Source organism: Arvicola amphibius, chromosome 12, assembly GCF_903992535.2.
Source record: "Arvicola amphibius chromosome 12, mArvAmp1.2, whole genome shotgun sequence".
NCBI classification, from domain to species: Eukaryota; Metazoa; Chordata; class Mammalia; order Rodentia; family Cricetidae; genus Arvicola; species Arvicola amphibius.
Genome location: NC_052058.2, coordinates 65,186,063 through 65,206,755, shown reverse-complemented (window position 1 = coordinate 65,206,755; position 20,693 = coordinate 65,186,063). Strand labels below are relative to the sequence as shown.

At 42.6% G+C, this 20,693-nt stretch overlaps 1 protein-coding gene across 1 annotated transcript in view; it reads right to left on the bottom strand.

Moving 5' to 3' along the window:
• Positions 1 to 2,124: 2,124 nt before the first annotated feature.
• Axdnd1 (axonemal dynein light chain domain containing 1) overlaps positions 2,125 to 20,693 on the bottom strand; it is an 82,666-nt gene continuing 64,097 nt past the window's right edge. The window contains exons 19-25 of the mRNA XM_038348565.1: positions 20,018 to 20,114; positions 17,847 to 17,957; positions 11,907 to 12,029; positions 8,298 to 8,402; positions 5,033 to 5,115; positions 3,507 to 3,778; positions 2,125 to 2,192 (exon numbers count right to left, since the gene is read on the bottom strand). Of these exons, the coding sequence (XP_038204493.1) occupies positions 2,125 to 2,192; positions 3,507 to 3,778; positions 5,033 to 5,115; positions 8,298 to 8,402; positions 11,907 to 12,029; positions 17,847 to 17,957; positions 20,018 to 20,114 (859 nt within the window). The remainder of the gene's footprint in view (positions 2,193 to 3,506; positions 3,779 to 5,032; positions 5,116 to 8,297; positions 8,403 to 11,906; positions 12,030 to 17,846; positions 17,958 to 20,017; positions 20,115 to 20,693) is intronic.

Below are 20,693 nucleotides of genomic sequence, written 5' to 3'. Positions count from 1 at the left end.
CTATTCCCTGGGCAGGTGGTCCTTCGCTATAGAAGAAAGCTAGCTAAGCGTAAGTCAATGAGACCCAGCAAGCAGCATTCCTCTATGGTTTCTGCTTCAAATTCTTGCCTGGCTTCCTGCCATAATTTCCCTCGATGATGGACTCTGAAATGGGAGTGAAAGCCAAAATAAGCCCTGCTCCATCTCACCCGTGCCCTTTAGTCAGTGTTTAATCACATCAGGAAGGAATCTCGAACAGCATCTGTGGTACAGCTGTGGTACAGCCTCTGACCATGAGATAGACATCCTCTCTTTGGGGAACCCAAGACGCTGGCAGAATAATGCAAAGATGAAAGAAATGACTGAAATTTGTTACACAGTAATCTGGGGTGAAATGGTAAAACAATTATTACACCAGAGGTCTCCCAAAGGTGCTGTGGTCACTAGCCTCATCCTAGTTTTTAAAGATTTTAATTACTTGAGCTCCCCCAAATCCTATCAATAAATTATCCTGCAAAAGTAGACTTCTGTGATTTATAACCAATTCATAAAGTTCTGGATACAAAAGATCCCATTATAATCAGGATAGCAGTAAATATACCTGATGGAGTTGATATGATTTGACACATTCTAAGGGCCAGCCTTGTTGTTGTTGTTGTTTTGGGGTTATTTGTTTTGTTTTGTTTTTGGTTTATTCCAGACAGGGTTTCTCTGTAGCTTTTGGGTCTGTTCGCCTATTCTGGAACTCATTCTGTAGACCAGGCTGGCCTCAAACTCACTGAAATCCACCTGTTTCTGCCTCCCAAGTGCTGGGATTAAAGGTGTGCACCACCACTGCCTGGTTAGGACAAGGTTCTTGTGTTCAAAGATAGGATCTACTAATTTGTATGGGAATACCCATTCATTCCTATGGAATAGAAAATTAATAAAAATGATTCTAGAATCATGCAGAACTGAAAAGCCCCAGATTTGCTGGTGTCGTCAAGGGATATATTTCAGAAGAAGGAAAGCAGGGCTCTGGTCTAGCAGGTGGAAGCTATAAGCAACAGCTTTGGCTTTGGCCATCAGTTGGGCCATGAACACACCCAACTGTCTGAAGAATTTCATGTATTCTTTCTTATAAGCACGAAGTATAATTGACCCTTTCCAGTAGGCATGGGTAACTCCTAAGCAATGTTGAACTCATCCCTCATACTCTTCTGGTGGCCAGATTGGGGACTCTGGAGTCAGTGGGTTTCTGAGGATAAACAATCAGACAAAGGTCTAAAAGTCTAGGAGAGAAAGCCAAAGGAACAGTAGTCATATGGAACAAAACAATGCAGCCATCTTCCCAGCAATGACCAAGCCCGAGAGATATGCAAACCCAAGCAGGCCAGAGGCCTTGTAGCAAGGAGCCCTACAGAGTGACATCCTCAGCATCCATTTGTCATTCACAGTGTGCTTTTACAGGAAAGACCATCTTCTGTGCCTGTATAGACTCGGGGACATAGAAAATACAAATGAATGAGGTTGTCAAAAAAAGAACACAGAGATTCTGGGGAGCCTCCAGCAACACAGAAAGCCATGGAAGCCATGGCTGGGCGGCCAGGCATGGATTCTGACACCATCCAGATCTGTGGAATCAGGAAGGCGGATAACCTTCCTGAGGCTCAGTCTCATTCTCTGAGAAACGGGATTAAGACCATCTCCCCCAACCTAGCTAGAGGATTGTTAGGACCAGAGAGATCATAGGGCGCCTGAAATCTGGAAACTCAAATCTGTGGCTGCAATCTAAGTGGCTGAGCAGGATCCTCTCTGCTGAGTCAAACACAAGGCTTCCTGCTTCCTTCCACCTGAGCTGAGTTGCTGCAGCATTTTTTTTCATAGAGACGAACACTTTTCACAGAACTCTTGGGAAAGCAACTGAAGAAGCCTGTACACTTTTGCATAGACAGTTTTTAATCTGGAAAGTAAACTCACATATGAATCCTTATGGCCTCTGCCATGCTTCTAAAGAAACATCTTCTTGGCTTGGATACCGTGGCTTTTCTAATGGCTGTTGCTAGGGAGTCTGCTCATGTGAGCTATGTTGCCAACTCCACAGCTCAGCAATATCTATGCATGTTCAGGGGCATGGCCACTGTAACCCCTAGGCTCTTAAGGAAGCTATTTGGGTTTGGACTTAGATTTAGTTCGGCTTCCAGGCCTAGAAGGATCATCCTTGGACTGTGCTTCTAAAAAGATAAAAACAGAATATTGTTAGTGACTGGTGTCTTATATGTACTAAAGGCTCTTAACTCTAAAAGCTGTTTTTTAATTCAATTTGACCTGGGTAAGTCCAATCCAACTAGTCACTCAAAACTGGTTATTGAGATTCAGAAAGTTTCCCAACATTTATGTGTTGTCAGCTAATTTCTTGATTTCTAGGTCCTGGAATAAAGGATTCTACAGGCAAGTAACAAAGAAGAGAAGGTTCAAACAGAGCGAGTTCCGTATTCTCCTCTGTTCACTCCCACATCCCTCTGCCGTCTCCTGCCCTTGCTCTCCAGCCTCCCACACACACCATATGAGATGCGCCTCGGGAATGGGACAAGGAGGCCTCTGGTCATCGAGCCTACTCTCCCTAGAATGGCCATTAAAGGGTGACCAACCGTGAAGGGAAGGTGACAGAGGCTGTCTTAAGGATTCAGCTGGAAAGGTTGGGTGTCATCTCCACCTTTGTTTGTAGGCTGTACTGAGGGGGGAGGGTACGTGCTATGGTGTACTTATGGGAGTGAGAAGACAGTTTTGTACAGTCTGTTCTCTCTCTCTCTCTCTCTCTCTCTCTCTCTCTCTACCTTATCATGAGTTCTAGGGACTGAAATGGAGTCATTAGTATTGTGCCTAAGTGGTTGTAGACACTGAGCCATCTTGCCTGTCATAGTTACTTATTTTTAAGATGGTATCTTGCTTTTGCCCAGACTGGTGTCAAATTCATGTCAAATTCATCAAAGCAATGCTCTAGCCTCAGCCTCCTAAGTATCTGGGACACAGGTACACACCACAATGTCCAAATCATTTCTTCAGAATGAAATTATTAGACAGAAGCAAATGCAAGCTTTAAAGAAATGGCTATATGTACTATCAGATTTTACAGATGTTTTCTTATAAGTATATTTATGAAATTCTATTGCTACTCCTTTGTATGTGAGTGGTATATGCATGTTTGTGCAGTATATGTATATGTGTAGGGTGCATGCATGCATATGTGAGTGGTGTACGCATGTTTGAGTGGTACATGTGTAGGGAGCACTCACCTGGGCATGTGTGGAGGCCAGAGGCTGATATCAGGTGTCATCCTCTGTCACTCTCCATTTATTTTTTCAAACTTTAGTATTTTGTGTGTATGTTGTGTGCACATGCACACATGGTGGAATGCACAAACATGTATTGTGTTTGTGTGGGGAGGACTTTCCCATGATAAATGAATAAATATAGAGAGCTCATGCTCTTCTAAAATGCCATGGTGCAGTCATGTCTTCTTCATGAAAGGCAGAAGGCCGTCTCACCTTTCTTTGCACGCTTTGGGGATTTTCTCGCTGGTCTGTGTTCCTCTCCTTCTTGGCTCCCCTCTTTTTGTTCAGGTTCCTCTTCCTCTTCCTCCTCCTCCTCTTCTCCCTCCTTGTGGCTTTCTATTCTTACACGTGAGTCCTTTCTGGCTTTCTTGGTCATTTCTTCTAATTCCTTCTCCAGATCTCTGTTTCTTATGAGAGCGTGATGAAGCTTCTCATTCACCTCGTCAAACTTCTCCTCTGCCTGTCTGGCTCTGCTGTCAATCTGTCTGATGAGGACAAAGTCCAGGGAAACACAACAGAATGGAGAAGGGTGAAAATATATCCTTCCTTTACACAGAAACTCGTGTGAAAACTGCCATGGGAGAAGATGAACCTGGCTGAAGGGTAAATAGAGAGAAACAGGAACATCGGTGGTGAATGGAGACTCAAGGTCCTAGGGGTTACTCCAGGTGACAGCTAAAGTTACGCTGTCACTTAAGAATACAACATAGCCCTGGATCGTGGTGACACATGCCTTTAATCCTAGCACTTGGAAGGCAGAGGCAGATGGATCTCAGTGGATCTTAAGACCACCCTGGTCTACAAAACAAATTCCTGGACCAGCCAGGGCTGTTACCCAGATAAACCCTGTCAAAAAAAATACAATGTAGCCGGGCGGTGGTGGCGCACGCCTTTAATCCCAGCACTCGGGAGGCAGAGGCAGGCGGATCTCTGAGTTCGAGGCCAGCCTGGTCTACAAGAGCTAGTTCCAGGACAGGCTCTAGAAACTACAGGGAAACCCTGTCTCGAAAAACCAAAAAAAAAAAAATACAATGTAGTTCTCATTTCTTAATGAGATCTGACTTTGCTATATTTGAATTCCCCATTAATAGCCAGAGAATCTTCATCAGTAGTTCATTTTAGTTTCACATTATTGATAGAACTCAGCAAAACCCGATAATGTCCCTTCTTTTCTAACACCTCTAAAAACAGAATTTACAATCAAGAAAACCAGCTTGACATTATGCTTTAACCTTATGAGAGTACATGTTAGGACTGGGGAGAGGGCTCAGTGAGTGAACGTACTGCTGCCCAGCCTGACTACCCGAGTTCAGTCCCTGAGCCCACACAGGTATAGACACAAGCGCACATACACACAACCATCAGCCATGTTAACTGTTGTCCTTCCAACCCTGGGTGGTATAACTTTCTTTCTCAAGCACAATGCTTTCTTCCAGTTCCATTCTTTTCCTTAAGTCTTCTCCCAAATATCCACTCACTTGGATTGCTACTCGCTCCTCTCCTGACAAATGTACACATTGAAAATCTCCACACCAGCTCCCATCTCCATGGCGGCTTAAGGAGGGGCTTTCTTTCCATAGCAGCATAGTTCACTGCCTCTAGACAAAGATTTTCAGTTGCTCATCCGACTAGTGAGACCAAAACCAGCAGGACAAAGGAAAGCTAGGACATGTGGATTGTCAGCCAAGCTCCTGGCCTACAGTCTTCATCCTCTTACCGTCATGGTACCTCATACTTACATAAGCTTCTCCTGCATGTGCTCAATTATAGTCATTACTTCAAGGTACTTCGGCTCCAATACACCTTTGCTAGCTGGTTCTCTCTGACAAAGAAAATATCTGAGTGACTGAACTGAGAGTCCCAATAGTTAATAGTCTGTTTTCAGGAACTATCTAGAATATTCTTTTTCTATTGCTCATATTTATCTAGTATATGATTATTCATAAGCATAACATCCAAAAGACCAGACATTGCCTGCAACCAAATAGCACAGCAAATTCTAAATTATTCATACTGCATGCAGATGTGAAAGACATTAGTGTAGAAAAAAAGGGTAGGAGAAACAGTAACAAAAGGAAATGTGGAAATGCTTTAAGTAAACATGTTTCTATAATGAATCAAATTAAAGAAAGTAATTCACAGTTATTAATAATTTGTTGCTAATAATTTCACTTCATATATATCATTGTCATTCCTTAGGGATGACATAATTGCTTAAAAGTATAAATCGTGCTGGGCAGAGAAAATGTAGGCTTAGGGTTTGAATACTGATTTAGAAGCAGCAAAGCAGGCCACTGCCTGGAGCACATCATATCAGTGCCTCCTTTTGCTCTTCCACCCGAGTGTATGACAGAGATAAACATGGAGGCATGGCTCATAAAGGTGCATTGGGCTCTTCTTGCCTGTGCCTGTACACTGTACCTTTAGGCTGGTCTCTGTCTGAGACCTTCTACCTTCGGCATTTGGGCTCACTCTTCCCAGCTTTCCAAAGGGGATCTGGACTGAACTTGAGGCCTGAAAGGGCCTCTGAGAAGGTGTGGGTCCAGACCCACCTCCTATGGATGCAGCTTTCTGCACCCGACTCCCTGCCAGATTTTGTGCCCTATCTGTTTAGGACATACCTTTCTGGAGCCAAGTACTTTAAGGGACCTTTCCTATCGTTGTTATAAATCTACAAATTAGTCTCTCTCTTTTGTTTTGTTTTGGGTTGTTTATTTGTCTGTTTTTGGAGACAGGATTTTTCAGTGAAGCCCTGGCTGTCCTGGAACCCCAGTGTAGACCAGGCTGGCCTTGAACTCACAGAGATCTGCCTACCTCTGCCTCCCAAGTGCTAGGATTAAAGGTGTGTGCCACCACCGCCCTGCAACTCACTGCTCTTAATAATTATTCCTGGGGTATATAATATTACGATATGAAAATTCATACCAGTCCTTGAGCACAAATAATGGACAAGGGGAGAATTCTAATCTTGGGTTGAAAATACTGCTGAGCCCAAGTCTGTCTCTGATTTGCCTTTCTAAGGGTACTCATATGTTTAGGTATGTCCTAAACAGACAGGGCACAAAATCTGGCAGGGAGTCGGGTGCAGAAAGCCATAGGACACTATAGGAGTCGGGGTCTGGACCCACACCTTCTCAGAGGCCCTTTCAGGCCTGAAGAACAAAACCCATGATATGCTTGTGGCTCTATGGGCAGTCAGGACCCAAGAATTTAAGATGACCGTTAGGCATCCTGTTTCTAGTGTGCTGCTGCTGGCTAGAGTAGCTGTGCTCCGGGCAGCCCTGTTCCTACAGCTGAGCACATGCATTAAGACAGCGTAGTTGTCTGGTAGTGCCTGCTGAATTTAAAGTGTCCGTATCTTCCCCATAACTTAAATCTCAGAGTCTGAGCTGATTGCTCTGTAATGAGATGCTGGAATGATTGTGACATGGTGAGGGTCCCTGGAGGCAAGAGTAACCTTTCCCAGGGAGGAGAAGCAGGGTGGTGCTGCTCAGTGGATCTGAACTGTCCCCACAAAGGGCATACACTAAAGGCCTCGTTCCCAGGTGATGAAGTAGAGGACAGATGGAGATTTTAGGGGCTAGTGTCACTGGTGGCATGCCTTACAGGGTATACTTTAGCACCTTCTCTTCCTCATCCTCCTTTTCTTTCCTCTCTCTCTCTCTCTCTCTCTCTCTCTCTCTCTCTCTCTCTGTGTGTCTCACTGTGTGTCTCTGTCTCTCTCTCTCTCTCTCTCTCTCTCTCTCTCTCTCTCTCTCTCTCTCTCTCTCTCTCCCTCCCTCCTGCCACTGGGGAAGGTGGCAGTGCCCCATTGCATGCTCCCTACTAAACTGTCACACCACCACCACAGCACTGGCACATTGAAGCTGGGTGACAATGGGCTGACGCCAGGAGCCAATCAAATCTTTCTTCCTTTCAGTTGGCCTTCTCGGGCATTGTGTCACAGGGATAAAAACTGACTGAGACAGGTAGCATATCAGAGCTGTGAGGTCCTTCCTAACTGGTTTTCTGCTTTGCCCACAAGCTACAGACTTCTAGCTCCCCTCTGCTTCCTGCCCGTCTCCAAAGCTGGATCCCGACACCTCCTCTGGATGGAGTAGCAGGGCTTTTACTTCAGGGAAACAAGTTCAAGGAAGAACAGCTTTGCCTGGACTGGCGGTTCTGTATTTTCTTTTTAAAGAACTTGCCTTATATCTATTCTCTGTGTTCTGTTTGTACTGCCACTTCGTAAATCTGCCTCAGTGGTGATAACAGATGCCAAGAATTATTTCAAAAACTTCTTACAGGACTCCACTCAGGAAAATGTGCTTATAATCCCCCATGTACTCCTCACCCCGACTGTGCCCTACAATGACTTCTCTGAGTTCTTTCCACCATTGGTGGGGTTTATTGCCTCCAAGGTCCTTGGATAAACTCACTGTGAATCCTCTCTACTCTAGGCCTGGCCTCCACCTACACGATCTAATTACCATCCTCCACCATGCTGACATAGCTCCTCAGTCCCATGTACAGCCACCTAGGCGTATGACTCACACCTAACAACCGAAAGACTCCTGATTTGAGGATTGAGAAATTTGATAACATACGTTGATTCCTCTCTCCCAACCCAGAAAAATACACACATGGACATGCACATAGAGTGTAGCAGCAAACTTCAGGAGGCTGATGGGCTGAGCCCCCCAGAGACTCCAGAAGCAGTGTGTTCTGCAGCGCCATAGAAGCCCGTCAAGAGCTGACCTCGGCCACCACAGTCCTAGAGTGAGTTTTCCATGGAGACACAGAGAAGGGAATAAGTGGGTTGTGGGTTTTTTTTTTTGTAAAGTCAATATGGAAAAATAAGAGTCTTCTAAAGCTTGTGCTAGAAGAAGAAAAAAACTCTGCAAAATATACTAAGCCAGAGACACCTGAGAGGAAATAAAGGCACTAAAAGTTAGAGCTGTAATGTTTTCAAAGAACATTACGGAGTAGCTTTTAAGATTTCCTAGTTGAGTTTTAGTTACATACCCAGGATGAAAATATATCTTCTTCAAACAGAGGTTTGCAATGAATATTTTCATCTCTCCGAATGTATCGAATGGTTTGTTCATTTTCTGGAGAAACTAAAGGTTCCTAGAGCATGGAAAAACCAAGGACTTGTTAGCCAGCTGACACGTGTCACACAAGTCACCCAGAAACTTGTCTCAACCTTAGGTTTCCATTTGTCTCCATTGTGTAGACAATGTTTGAAGGCTTGCTCCAAACACAGGCAAAGTGGGAATGGGGGTGGGGACAGGAGAAAATGGTTATGATCAAAAGGAAGAGCTGCATCCAGCCCGTGAGAACTGTGACGGCAATTCTTGGTTGTCAACTTGACCCCATCTGGAATCAGATAATACCCAATACATCTGTGATGGGATTTTGTTGATTAAATCATTTGAAGTAGGAAGACTCAGTTTTCTAACATTTTTAACTTATTCTTTGTGTCTTTTATATCATGCACATCTCGATCCCATTCATTTCCCTGTCCCTTCATATCTGCCCTCTGCCCTTGAAACACACTCCCAAAATAGAATAAAATTTAAGAGAGAAGAAGAAAAAAGAAAAGAATAAAAGGGAAAATCTCATCACAGAAGCTGTGGTGTGATACACTGAGTCACACAGTAAACCCTTTTATCTATACATCTTTACTTGCAAATGTTCATTGCAAAGAGTCATTGGTCTGGTTCAAGGCCTGTGGTTTCTGCTACAGTATAGATGATGGATCTTCACTGGGCCTCTTGAGTGCTGCAGCTGGTGAGGGGGCAGGGCAGCTCTCCCATTCTTATGACCGCTCGGCCATCTCTCCTACCCACCACAGGAGGCAGGGTCTGGTGAGGCATCTCTCCCCTTCCCATACTACCATATGGCAGATGAGGGGCAGGGCCAGATCTCCTGCACTCATGTACGTTCTCCAGATGGTTCACTGGTACCCTGTCAATAGGGGCAACTCTACCGTGCTGCCCAGGCTAGATACAGGGCCTGTTCTCCCAAGGGCTGTAGCTGGTGATGGGCGGGAGCAGCTCTCCCACCTGCCTCAGGCATAGAGGGGCAGAGAGCAGGGCATCTCTCCTCTGTCCATGCCGCCATATGGCAATGAGCAGCAGGACCAGATATCTCATGCTCATGTTTGGGGGCTGTTCACCCGCACCACCCCCACATACCCCCATAAACAGGGTCAATTCTACTGTGCTGCCCAGACAAGTGTTGTAGCTAATAAAGGGGAGGGTCAGCTCCTTGGCCAACTGGAGGTGGTAGGGGTGAAGGGGAGGCTCACCCACACCCTATCTACAAGGTCATCTCTACCATGCTACCCAGGCAAGGTGCAGGGCCTGTTCTCCCAAGTGCTACAGCTGGTGAGGGGCTGGGTCAGGTCCCCCACCTGCTACAGAGGGCGAGGGGAAGAGGGTATCTTTCCTCACTCACACCACTACATGGAACACAAAAAGGGCACAACCTGCTCTCCTATTCTCAAACCTTCAGAGCCGGCTCTAATCTGGGCCACACCTTCTCAGGTAGCCTATATAAAGGACATGGAAGAAGCAAGTTTCTCTCTTTGCCTGCTTGCTCTTGCTCTTGCTAGCAAGTCCATTCCTTGGCCAGTATTAGAGCCTCCTCCTTGAGGATTCCAGGGAATACTGAAGACCAGCTGAGACATGACTGACTACTGAACTCTTGGATCTCCCACTGGTAGATGGCCATTGTTGGAACACAGACGATAAGCCATTCTAATAAGTCATATATATATATATATATATATGTGTGTGTATATATATATATATATATGTATATGAACATACACATAAAGTGTAGCAGCAAATTTCAGGAGGCTGATGGGATGAGCCCCCCATAGACTCCTAAGCAATGTGTTCTACAGCGAGATAGAAGCCCATCATGAGCTGACCTAAGTCTACCATGGTCCTAGAATGAACTTTCTATGGAGACATTGAGAAGAGAATGAGAAGGTTTTTTTTTTATAAAGTCAAGATGGAAAAATAGGATATAGATAGATATTCCTAATCCTAACTCTTAACCATAGAATATATATGACTACTATTTTTCCATCTTTATAAAAAAAGCCTACATATATATATATATATATATATATATCCATTTTATAAGCTCTGTTCCTATAGAACCTCTGACTAACACAGAAACTTAGCACAGCAGGAAAGGCAAAGGCAGATAATAAGATGAACAGTCATGGTATATGATAACTGTTAGCATAAAGATGTATTCGAAGGGCTGTATGTACACACAAGGGGGCCCTGATCACAGAAAAAAGTATATTTGACAATTGAACCAATACTTATGAAATAGAGAAGAAAGGGCCTGAAGTAAATTCACAGATGGTGATAACTTTAATATTCTCTATAAATAAATGGAAAAGGAAAATAATATGGTCTTCCATATACCAAGCACTTTGTCAAAAAAAGGAAACAGAAAATGCTTGAAGACAAAGGGCTGGGTGCTATACATAATTTTGTTCTGTAGTTGTGCTTTATTGTGACTAAAGACCTAGAATAGAGTTCAGGGTCAAAGCAACAATTTTTTAAAAAACTTTGCTTATTATTATTCATGTATGGGAATGCACATGCGTGAAGGAAGAACAACTTCATGAAGTCAGTTCTTTCCTTCCACCTTTATGTAGGTTTTGGGGATCGAGCTCAGGTTGACCGCCATCTTGCAAGGCCCTATGACAACACTTAAACCATGTGCAGAGGCATACACCAAGATATGTAGAGACAATCAGGCAAGCACGAGCTCTAAATCAGAGACAGTAGCAATCAGTCCAGGCATTGGTAAGGGCTCTTCTGCCACCATCGTCTGGGTTTGAGTGCTGATTCTACTGTTAGAAACTATATGATTTTAGGTAAATTTGTCAACATTTCAGAACTTAAGTTTCCTGTCTGTAAAATGAGACAATGTATACCCTAAGTTGTTATCCTGGGCAACATGCACAACACAGAACTCATAATCTACACTCAGTTACTAGTAACTGTCATTGTATTATCACTACTATAAATGTCCAGCTGGGTTTTTACTGCCACAGATTTTTCAGCAGGAGTAGAGAGAGTCCGAACAATGAGAAAAGTTAGAGACAGGGAAGAAGGAAAGGGCAGCAGGGAAGCTGAAGCAGAGGCAAAGGGAGACCTAACGATGCAGGGAGAAAGAAGCAGCAGCAGGGAGTGAGGTGGATGGTGTGAATGCTGGCGAGAGGCAATGAATGAAGCTAATGGGAACCCTGGGATTTAGGAAAAAGAAAGTCGCAAGGGTCAGTATAGCTGGAGGTGTGGCTACATCTGGATGGGGAAAGAGGGAGGTTGACTTGGTCACTCCAGGAAACCTGCTTCCACCTTCTGTGTCTGTTATATCCTTAGTCTTAGAAAAGATAAAGGGGATGGAAACCCAATGCTAAATAATCACACATCATTTTTGCTTGGCTTCCCAGTCGCTTGTCTGTTTGACTTTGTTTTGAGACAAGGTCTCGCTGCGTTGCCAGGTCTTGAACTCCTATGCTCAAGTGATCTCCTGTGTCAGCCTCCCAGGCAGCTGAGATGGTAGGCACCCATTACTATGCCCAGCAAATAATCTTACCTGCTCTGTTACTTCTACTTCTTCCTCCTTTTCTTGAATTTCAGGCTTCTTAATCTCAATTTCATCATCATCATCATCACCAATAAAAGGTTTTTCTGGGTCAAGATAAATTTTTGTAGCTTCCTGTGCAATGTAACAGTATTATAATTGTAATTCATATAGATAGATAGATGGATATAGATATATATTAGCAGTTTCATAGTAAATGAGCACTAATCCCACAACCGAGTATTCTGCTATCAATAAGAACACAAAGGAGTGGAGGGGTAAAGAGACGGCTCAGTGGCTAGCAGCACATACTACTCCTGGCACCATGTCAGATAGTCATCACCAGAAGGAGCTCCAGCTCCAGGGAGGTCTGCTGGTCCTCCAGGTACCTGCACTCATGTGCACAAACCTACACATAATAAGATAAAAAGTAAAATCTTTTTAAAAAAAAAAAAACGGTGGTAAGAATGATTCCTGTCGGCCGGGTGGTGGTGGCACACACCTTTAATCCCAGCACTTGGGAGGCAGAGGCAGGCAGATCTCTGAGTTCGAGGCCAGCCTGGACTACAAGAGCTAGTTCCAGGACAGGCTCTAGAAACTACAGGGAAACCCTGTCTCGAAAAACCAAAATAAATAAATAAATAAAAGAATGATTCCTATCCTCACAAAGCTTACCATTTTACAGACAGTACAGTCTTATGGAAAGCATGGAACAGAACATCCAACCTACACCATGTAGAGGACAAGGGGGTAGAAGGCTGGTTAAGGAGGAGGCAATACTGGTAGCGTGCTTTTCCTTGTAGTATGAAAAGGGGATAGAGGAAGGCACAGAAGCACTTAAGTGTGCACTATTAGCTCCAAGAAGAAAAGTGGTTTCATAAGACAGAACCTTTGAGACAAATGGACCAAAGACACACAGCTGTAAACCAGGATTTAACTGTCATGTCAGGAGACTTCATGATATCAGAAAGACGACAAAACATCTATAAGATGGCAAAAATTATTACTCCGATTTTCATTTTCAAAATAGCAAAATAGATCAGAAAAAAGGGAAAAGAGAAAAATCCAAGGAGAGAATGAATACAGAGTCTGTAGCCATAGAGAGAAGGGTGATCCAGGAGACACTGAACGAGGAAGCACACGGTTAGGGGAAAGGCACATCTTCAGTGGCGCGTGGCTGATGGCTCATGCCACTAACAGATGGGGGTGCCATGCACTGAGATAATGGACGAGACCAAGGAGGCAGGTTTGGGAGGTGAAACAGGGTCCTTGAAGGCTGAGTGCATTCAAGGCACTGCTGAGAGAGCCAAGTAGAAATCTATGGATCTGGAGTCCAGAGAGAACAATTTGGGCTAAATATTTAATAGTTATGTGCATGTAGTTAAAGCAAGAAAAATAAATTACATTTCCACATAAACTTGTGGAGCAGTGCAAGAACTTAAGACAGAAACTAGTTCCATAAAACTGTAGAGAAGAAAAAGAATCCCAAAGTAGCCTGAGAAGTCTGAGGGCCACCAGGAAAGCCCCAAGAGAAAAGGGGTTATGGTGTCCCATGCCTTAAAGGGGCCTATTCAAATCCTGACAAAAACTCATGTATGTGAACTATACATCAGAGTGAGGGTGCAGAATGCCAACAGCAAAAAGAAGATCTTAAAAGTAGCCAGAGTATAAAGATGGGTTATCTTCAAACTGACAGCTGAATTCTCCATCGTTAGCTCTGTGACAATCTCATGGAGGGAAAAGAACGCCATTATAGAGTTAATTGTATGCACAGATAAAATTTTGAAGAATGAAGTTGAAACAAAGATATTTCAGACAAGCAAAAACTTGGTTTGCCACCAGTAGATATAGATCCTCAGTTTTTTTTTAAAAAAAAGAATTTTAAAGGTTAAAGCAGAAGAAAAAAAATATCTCCATACAGAAGGGCTAAAATTTCTGAGGGAGCTGGGTGGTGGTGGTGCATGCCTTTAATCCCAGTACTCGGGAGGCAGAGGCAGGCGGATCTCTGAGTTCGAGGCCAACCTGGTCTACAAGAGCTAGTTCCAGGACAGGCTCTAGAAACTACAGGGAAACCCTGTCTCGAAAAACCAAAAAAAAAAAAAATTTTTTTTAAAAAAATAAAATAAAATAATAAAATTTCTGAGGGAACAATAAAGATATTAAATCGTGGGTCAGTCTACTCCTTTTAATTTTAACTGGTGTTTCCATTTTCCTGTGTGTGTGTGTGTGTGTGTGTGTATTTCCACCTTTCAGGTTTTTTTTTTTTTTTTTTGAGACAGTGTCTCATAATACAGTTCTGACTGGCTCAGGACTCACTGTAGAACTTAGTGAGATTCATTTGGCTCCTGAGTCCTGGTATTAAAAGCAAGCACCACCAGACCCACCCTCCAAAATAGTTTTTAAAGGCAAATCATTAAAAGCATTCCTGCTAAAATCAGAAACAAGAACAACAGGGCTGAAGAGAAAGCTCAGGGGTTTAGAACACTTGCTGCTGTTCTAGAGGACCCAAATTCAGTTCCCAGCACCCAATCAGGCAGCTCACTGTTGCCTGTAACTCCAGCTCCAGAGGCTCCATTGCCCTCCTCTGGCTTTCAAAGCTTCCTGCATGACTGACTATACACACATATATACATATACACATGTACATAACACTTGTATACACGCAGAAAAAAACTCATCTTTAAAAAAAAGCTGCTAGCTATCTCTATCATTTAACATTAAATAAGAAGAATTCAACACAATTTAACCATTAAAATGCCTTTAGAAATTATCAAAATTGACAGAAAAACATAAACTATTTTTGTAGTTAACATTATTAATATATAGATAACACAAAGGACAACTGATGAAAAGCTGGTATAATCGAGCAGATTCACACCGCATATAAGACTAAAATAAAAAAGTTCATAATATATAAAATAGCAAAATAAAACATTCATATATAAACTTATATGCAAGATGAGAAAATTATTTAACATTTACAAGCATAAAAGTACACATTATACCCCATGTTCTTGGAAAGGACAATTCAACATTATAAAGTTGTCTTTCTGAGTTAATATATAAATTTAACACTATCCTAGTTTTTTAAAATATTTTTTCTAGAGCTAGATTATAGAGAAATGCTTTAAAAAAGTGAGGAAGGCTTCGTCCTATTGGCTACTAAAACATCTGTAATAAAACATGGTGGTGTAGGGCTGGAGAGATGACTCAGAAGTTAAGACTGAATGCTATTTTTTTCTTTTCTTATCGATATTTATTGAGCTCTACATTTTTCTCTGCTCCCCTCCCCCCTTCAACCCTCCCAAGGTCCCCATGAACCGAGTTTACTCAGGAGATCTTCAGATGAAACACTATTGCTCTCAGAGAACTGGGGTCAGTTTGCAGCACCCATGCTCACGACTGCCTGTAACTCCAGCTCCAGGGAGACAACGGCCTCTTTAGACTCCACTGGCTCCTGCACTCACTCACACACACACACACACACACACACACACACACACACACACACACTTTTGGAAATGAAATAAATCTTAGAAAGTAGAATGCTGTGGTAATAATTCATGAATAGATAGATCAAAGAAAAATAATAGAAAATCCAGAAATAGACTTTGATTTAGTATTGGAAATACTATACTGTCAGATATTAACTCAAACATTGAATTAGGGGGTCAAAAAAGGGACAGAATTATCAGCAGTTGGTAGAAAAAGATACAAGGAAACACAGCACATTTATCTCAGTAGAAAGTCTAATGTTCAGTGATCCACTGCCCCGCAAAAGCACATGGACCATTTCTGAGAGCACCTGTCAGCAGGTACTCAAACCTGGGCACAGTGATCAAGTCTGGACACCCCCTTAGGATTCACGAGCTGGCTTCATGGAAGACTGAGACACATTACCTTTATGGTCCCTACTGTGGTTATGTCTCTGTGATTATGTGCACTTTTTAAAGATGACACGTGTTTATTGTTTATTTTATATAAGGTCTTTTATTGTCCAGACTGGCCCAGAACTTGCTGTGTAAACAAAGATGACCTTGAACTCCTGATCATCCTGCCTCATCCTCCCAAAGGCTGGGACTGCAGGTGTTTGTCACTGTACCCAGCTGATTCCGAATGCTTCAACAGCTCCCCAGGAATCAGTTGTTAAGCGTAGTCATCACTGTACTACTTCAGCAAGTTTCTCAAAGTATACTGCAATTGAAGATTTATGATGTCAATAACATCCTTCACTGGTTAATTCAGAAATAATTTTGAACAAGATGTGGGCAACACAGAAAAGGTTTTGTTGAAGATGCATTTTTCAAGGTAATGCTCAAAGTCCTACAAATGTTTACATAGAAATGTCTCCTTCCTTCTCAGACTCAGGGACATTAATATGTATGCTATCAGATCATACTTGTGAGGTATGGCTGTCATAGCAACAGAAGCTTCTTCAGAATTAATTGGAGGTAAATGCTCTTCAGTCAGAGACCGGAAGACTATGCGACTGCTGTTAAATAATCATTTGCACTGATCTGGGATCATTGGTAAGCAGGGGGTAGTTAAAAACCACAGGATTAGCCAGGTCTGATGGCTCACACCTGTAATCTCAGCGTTTAGGAGCTGATGAAGGAAGATTGTCACAAGTTCAAGGCCAAGGCCAACCTATCTCAAACAGTTCAAACCAATCTGTGCTACAAGTGAGCCCATCTCAGACACACACAAGAAACTGGATGAATACAATACCATGTAGAAAGGGTAGTGAGCACATCCTAAGGTCAGAATGTCAACACGTCACATACAGGCAGAAGTAGAAACTAACACGAGGATAAAACCCTGGAACGTCTATCTTGTAAGGAAAGTTTATCAGAGGAATGAATAGTTACGAGACAAATGCTAAAGGGAAACCGGGTTAAATGGGGACTGAAGATTCTAGAGCAGGCAATAAAGCCCCTGGTGACTCACAGTAGATTTAGAATTTTAACAGAACACTGTGGGCCAGGATATGTCTCATAGGTTGCACAGCATTCATTAGGTCCTGGCTAAGATCAGGACCATTACAAAAAGTGATTATGATTGAAGGAGAGAGAGAAATGAGGCAAAAATCAAAGGACATACTTTCTAATACGGAAGAAATCGCCACATTTATAAAATATTTTCAGATTGGCAGATGGAACTGCTGGGAAGATGTTGAAGATACAAAGGAGAAAGGATGTTCCATAGACTAAACACTCAGAAGACAACGTAACCCTGGTGGGTGCAAGGAGGTGAGCATAGAAGCAGATGGTCTGAGGAAGATTTAAGAATTCCCATCTGAAAGTCATCTTCCCTTAAGATGTAGATTCAAGCCGGGCGTGACAGTGCACAAGACTGGCAGATCTGTGACTTTCAGGCCAGGCTGGACCACATAGTGACTTCAAGGACAGCAAGAGCTATATAGTAAGACCCTGTCCTTTAAAAATGAAAATAAAAGCAAAACAAAACAAAAAAATGGTTCAACAGCTAAGAGGGCTTACTGCTCATGCAGAGAACCAGGTTCAGTCTTCAGCATTCATACCAGGCAGCGCACACCTGTATACAACTCCAGTTCCAGCAGATCCAAAGCCCTCTTCCAGACTCCATAGGTGCACACACACACACACACACACACACACTCACACACACTCACACACACTCACACACACACACACACACGGGGAGCAGAGGGGGACATAAAAACAAATCTTAAATTTATTTTAAATGCTGTCTACATAGAGGAGTCCCTTCCTTAGAAGGAAGAAAGCTGCTGATGCTCTCGATCACAAGCAAATGCTCTTCTGGTGGAGCCTACACTGAGGATGCAGAACAACAATTGCAGAAAGATGCTGCAACTTACCCTCTGAGATGCACGAAGAACCTGAATATGACCTTACTAATGATTGTTTCACCCATTTCCTTACCAACGAACTAATGTCATCATGTGGTAAATACCTCTTCCCCAAGCAGCTGCTCTGCTTCCTCATATGTCAGTAATCGTATTTTCCTGCCTTTAATATCAGAAAGGAGATGCGAACACGTGCTGATCCAATCGTAGCATTCTCTCTGGGAAGAGACACAGCATAATCACTATGTGGGGAGAAAATGAACTATACCAGTCCACTCCTTGACTCCCACTGACCTGTGATGCACAATTCCTCTAACTGCAGTTCCTTTTAGTCCAGTTAATTCAACGACTTGCACAGAAGGGTCTTACTGCAAACACAGGCCTCCGTCACATTATCTTTCACTAACAGGGTTTGTGATTTGGGTTGGAATAGGACAAAGTATGGTAAGGTCCTATAAAACCAGATGCAGGAGGATTCCTGGGTTTACTAACATTTAAATGATCTGTCCTAATAAGTTTTATGCAATTGATCATATCAACATGATTGTTTGCTAATAACAGTAGTGTTGGGTGAGAGTTACTTCTGAGATTGAAATGATCCATCTTGCAGGGAAGCCCTCTTAACATTTGAAATAAACAACTCAAAATAGCTTCAGGAAGTCCCTGAAACTAACCAGATTCACTAGACCCCTGCTCATTCCCCAAGAGGATACAAGTAGTAAAGACTGTTGAGGGTTACTATCAGACAAATCCAGTAGCAGAGACCAAATGAGCTGCCTGAGAAAGGCTCCTATCAGCTGACACACCTGGAAAGGACACTCTCCAACCTGTTGACCTGTCTGTGAGTTGTACAGCGTGCCCCAGGTTCCCAGTTTTTGTGAGCTGTCACCCATGCTGGAGTGGGCTTTGGTGATAAAGCTGTCTCTGAGTGATTTTTTTTCCTGTAAGTAACCTCTCATTTGTATTCCTATAAGTAATCCCAATATAATTCATTGATTCACCACATTAGACACTGGTACAATCATTACTTTGGTCTGCTATCTGGAGTTAGTAGACATGTTTGTGTTGTGTCTCCTTAGGAAAAGCCAGTCACACAACAAATTGAAATAGCAAACACATTGATGGTTTTTAGTTCCACACCAAGCTTTTATTTTATTTTATTTAAAGATTTAATTATCATCTACGCAGTATTCTGTCTGTATGCCAGAAAAGGGCACCATATCTCATTACAAGTGGTTGTGAGCCACCATGTGGTTGCTGGGAATCGAACTCAGGACCTCTGGAAGAGCAACCAGTGACCTTAACATCTGAGCCATCTCTCCATCCCTGTATACCAAACTTTTTTAAGTATTGTGTACATATTCATATCAATCAAATATTTATTGAATCAGTGAGGTCTAGGTTCAACGAAAGAATCTGTCTTAATAAGTAAGTGGAAGAGTGCTCAAGAAAGACACCAGATGTCCACTTCTGGACTCTATACACACACACACACACACACACACACACACACACGCTCATAAATCCACACAAACACGTGTCCACACACATGAGAACACATATACAGACATGCATATCATACACCATCTATAACTGTAGTCTCATAGGATCCAATGTCGTCGTCTGGTATGCAGATGTACATATATATCAACTGTCAATGAGGATGTGAAACAAATGGCAGGAGTATAAAATGACTTGATCACCTTAGAAACATACAAATCCTATTCCAAGAGAAGAAAACCAATGTCTGTTCAAAGACAGTACATTGAAGTTTTACCTATAATAATCAAAAGTTGGAAACAATTCAGGTGTCCATCAAGAGAATATATATATATATATATATATATATATATATATATATATATATGCCATACAGTAAAATACTTGTGTACTTGTGTTGTTGTTTGGGTAGGACACGTCTCCTTAAACGGCTCCTAAGTTGACTGTTTGGCCCACACATGGTAGTCCTATTGAGAGGTATACAAGAGGGTACCAACTTCATGGATAGGTTAATCCATTGAGAACAGAAGGTGGGATGTGGTTGGAAAAGTGGGGTTTTTGTCTTTGAAGATCACATCCTTGGTCCTGAGTTCAATTCCCAGCAACTACATGATGACTCTCAACCATCTATAATGAGATCTGGTGCCCTCTTCTGGCCTGCAGTCATACGTGCATGAAGAACACTATATATATATATATATATATATATATATATATATATATATATATATATGATGAATAAATCTTTTTTTTTAAGGAGCAATATAAAAACTCTTACCCTCATCTTTTCCAGCTCCTGAAGGTCCTTAGCAGGATTCTTCTGTAAGTGAGCAGCTCTAGTCAGAACCATCGCTCTCACCATGCCTATGCAGCAACTGGAGAGAGACAGAGATGGAGATGAGCAGAGAGAGTGAGCTCATGTAAGCTCAGTCCAATCATTTGGACTTGGTCTCCTCCTTCCAAGATGGCACTATGGGGAAGAAGTGAAGGTGCAGGAGGTGGGTCCATTGGAGGTGTGTCCTGGAGTGGACTGTGTTAGCCCTTTCTTTTCCCCTTTTGCTTCCTTGATGTGAGATGAGGAAGCTGTTCTCTCATGGACTCCTGCAGGGACAATGATGTGCTGCCTGGCCTCAGGCCCAAAGCACTGGGGCCAAGAAGTCACAGACTGGGGCATTTCAAACTGTAGACCAAGATAAAACCTTCCTCTTTATAAATTAGTTATCTCAGGTATTCCATTATAGTAATGAGATTCTGACTCACATTCCCAGCATGGCTGACTCTTCACTGATCTTTCAAGTGCTTACAATCCAGACACCGCCAACCATAATAGTGTCATGCAGTAATACAGTACTGCTTCACCAAGACAATAATTTGTCCTTACTAAATTTCTCCCCTTAATCACCTTCCTGCCCTTCATTCCTCACCTTTGAACATTTGTGACTTGAACTGAAATA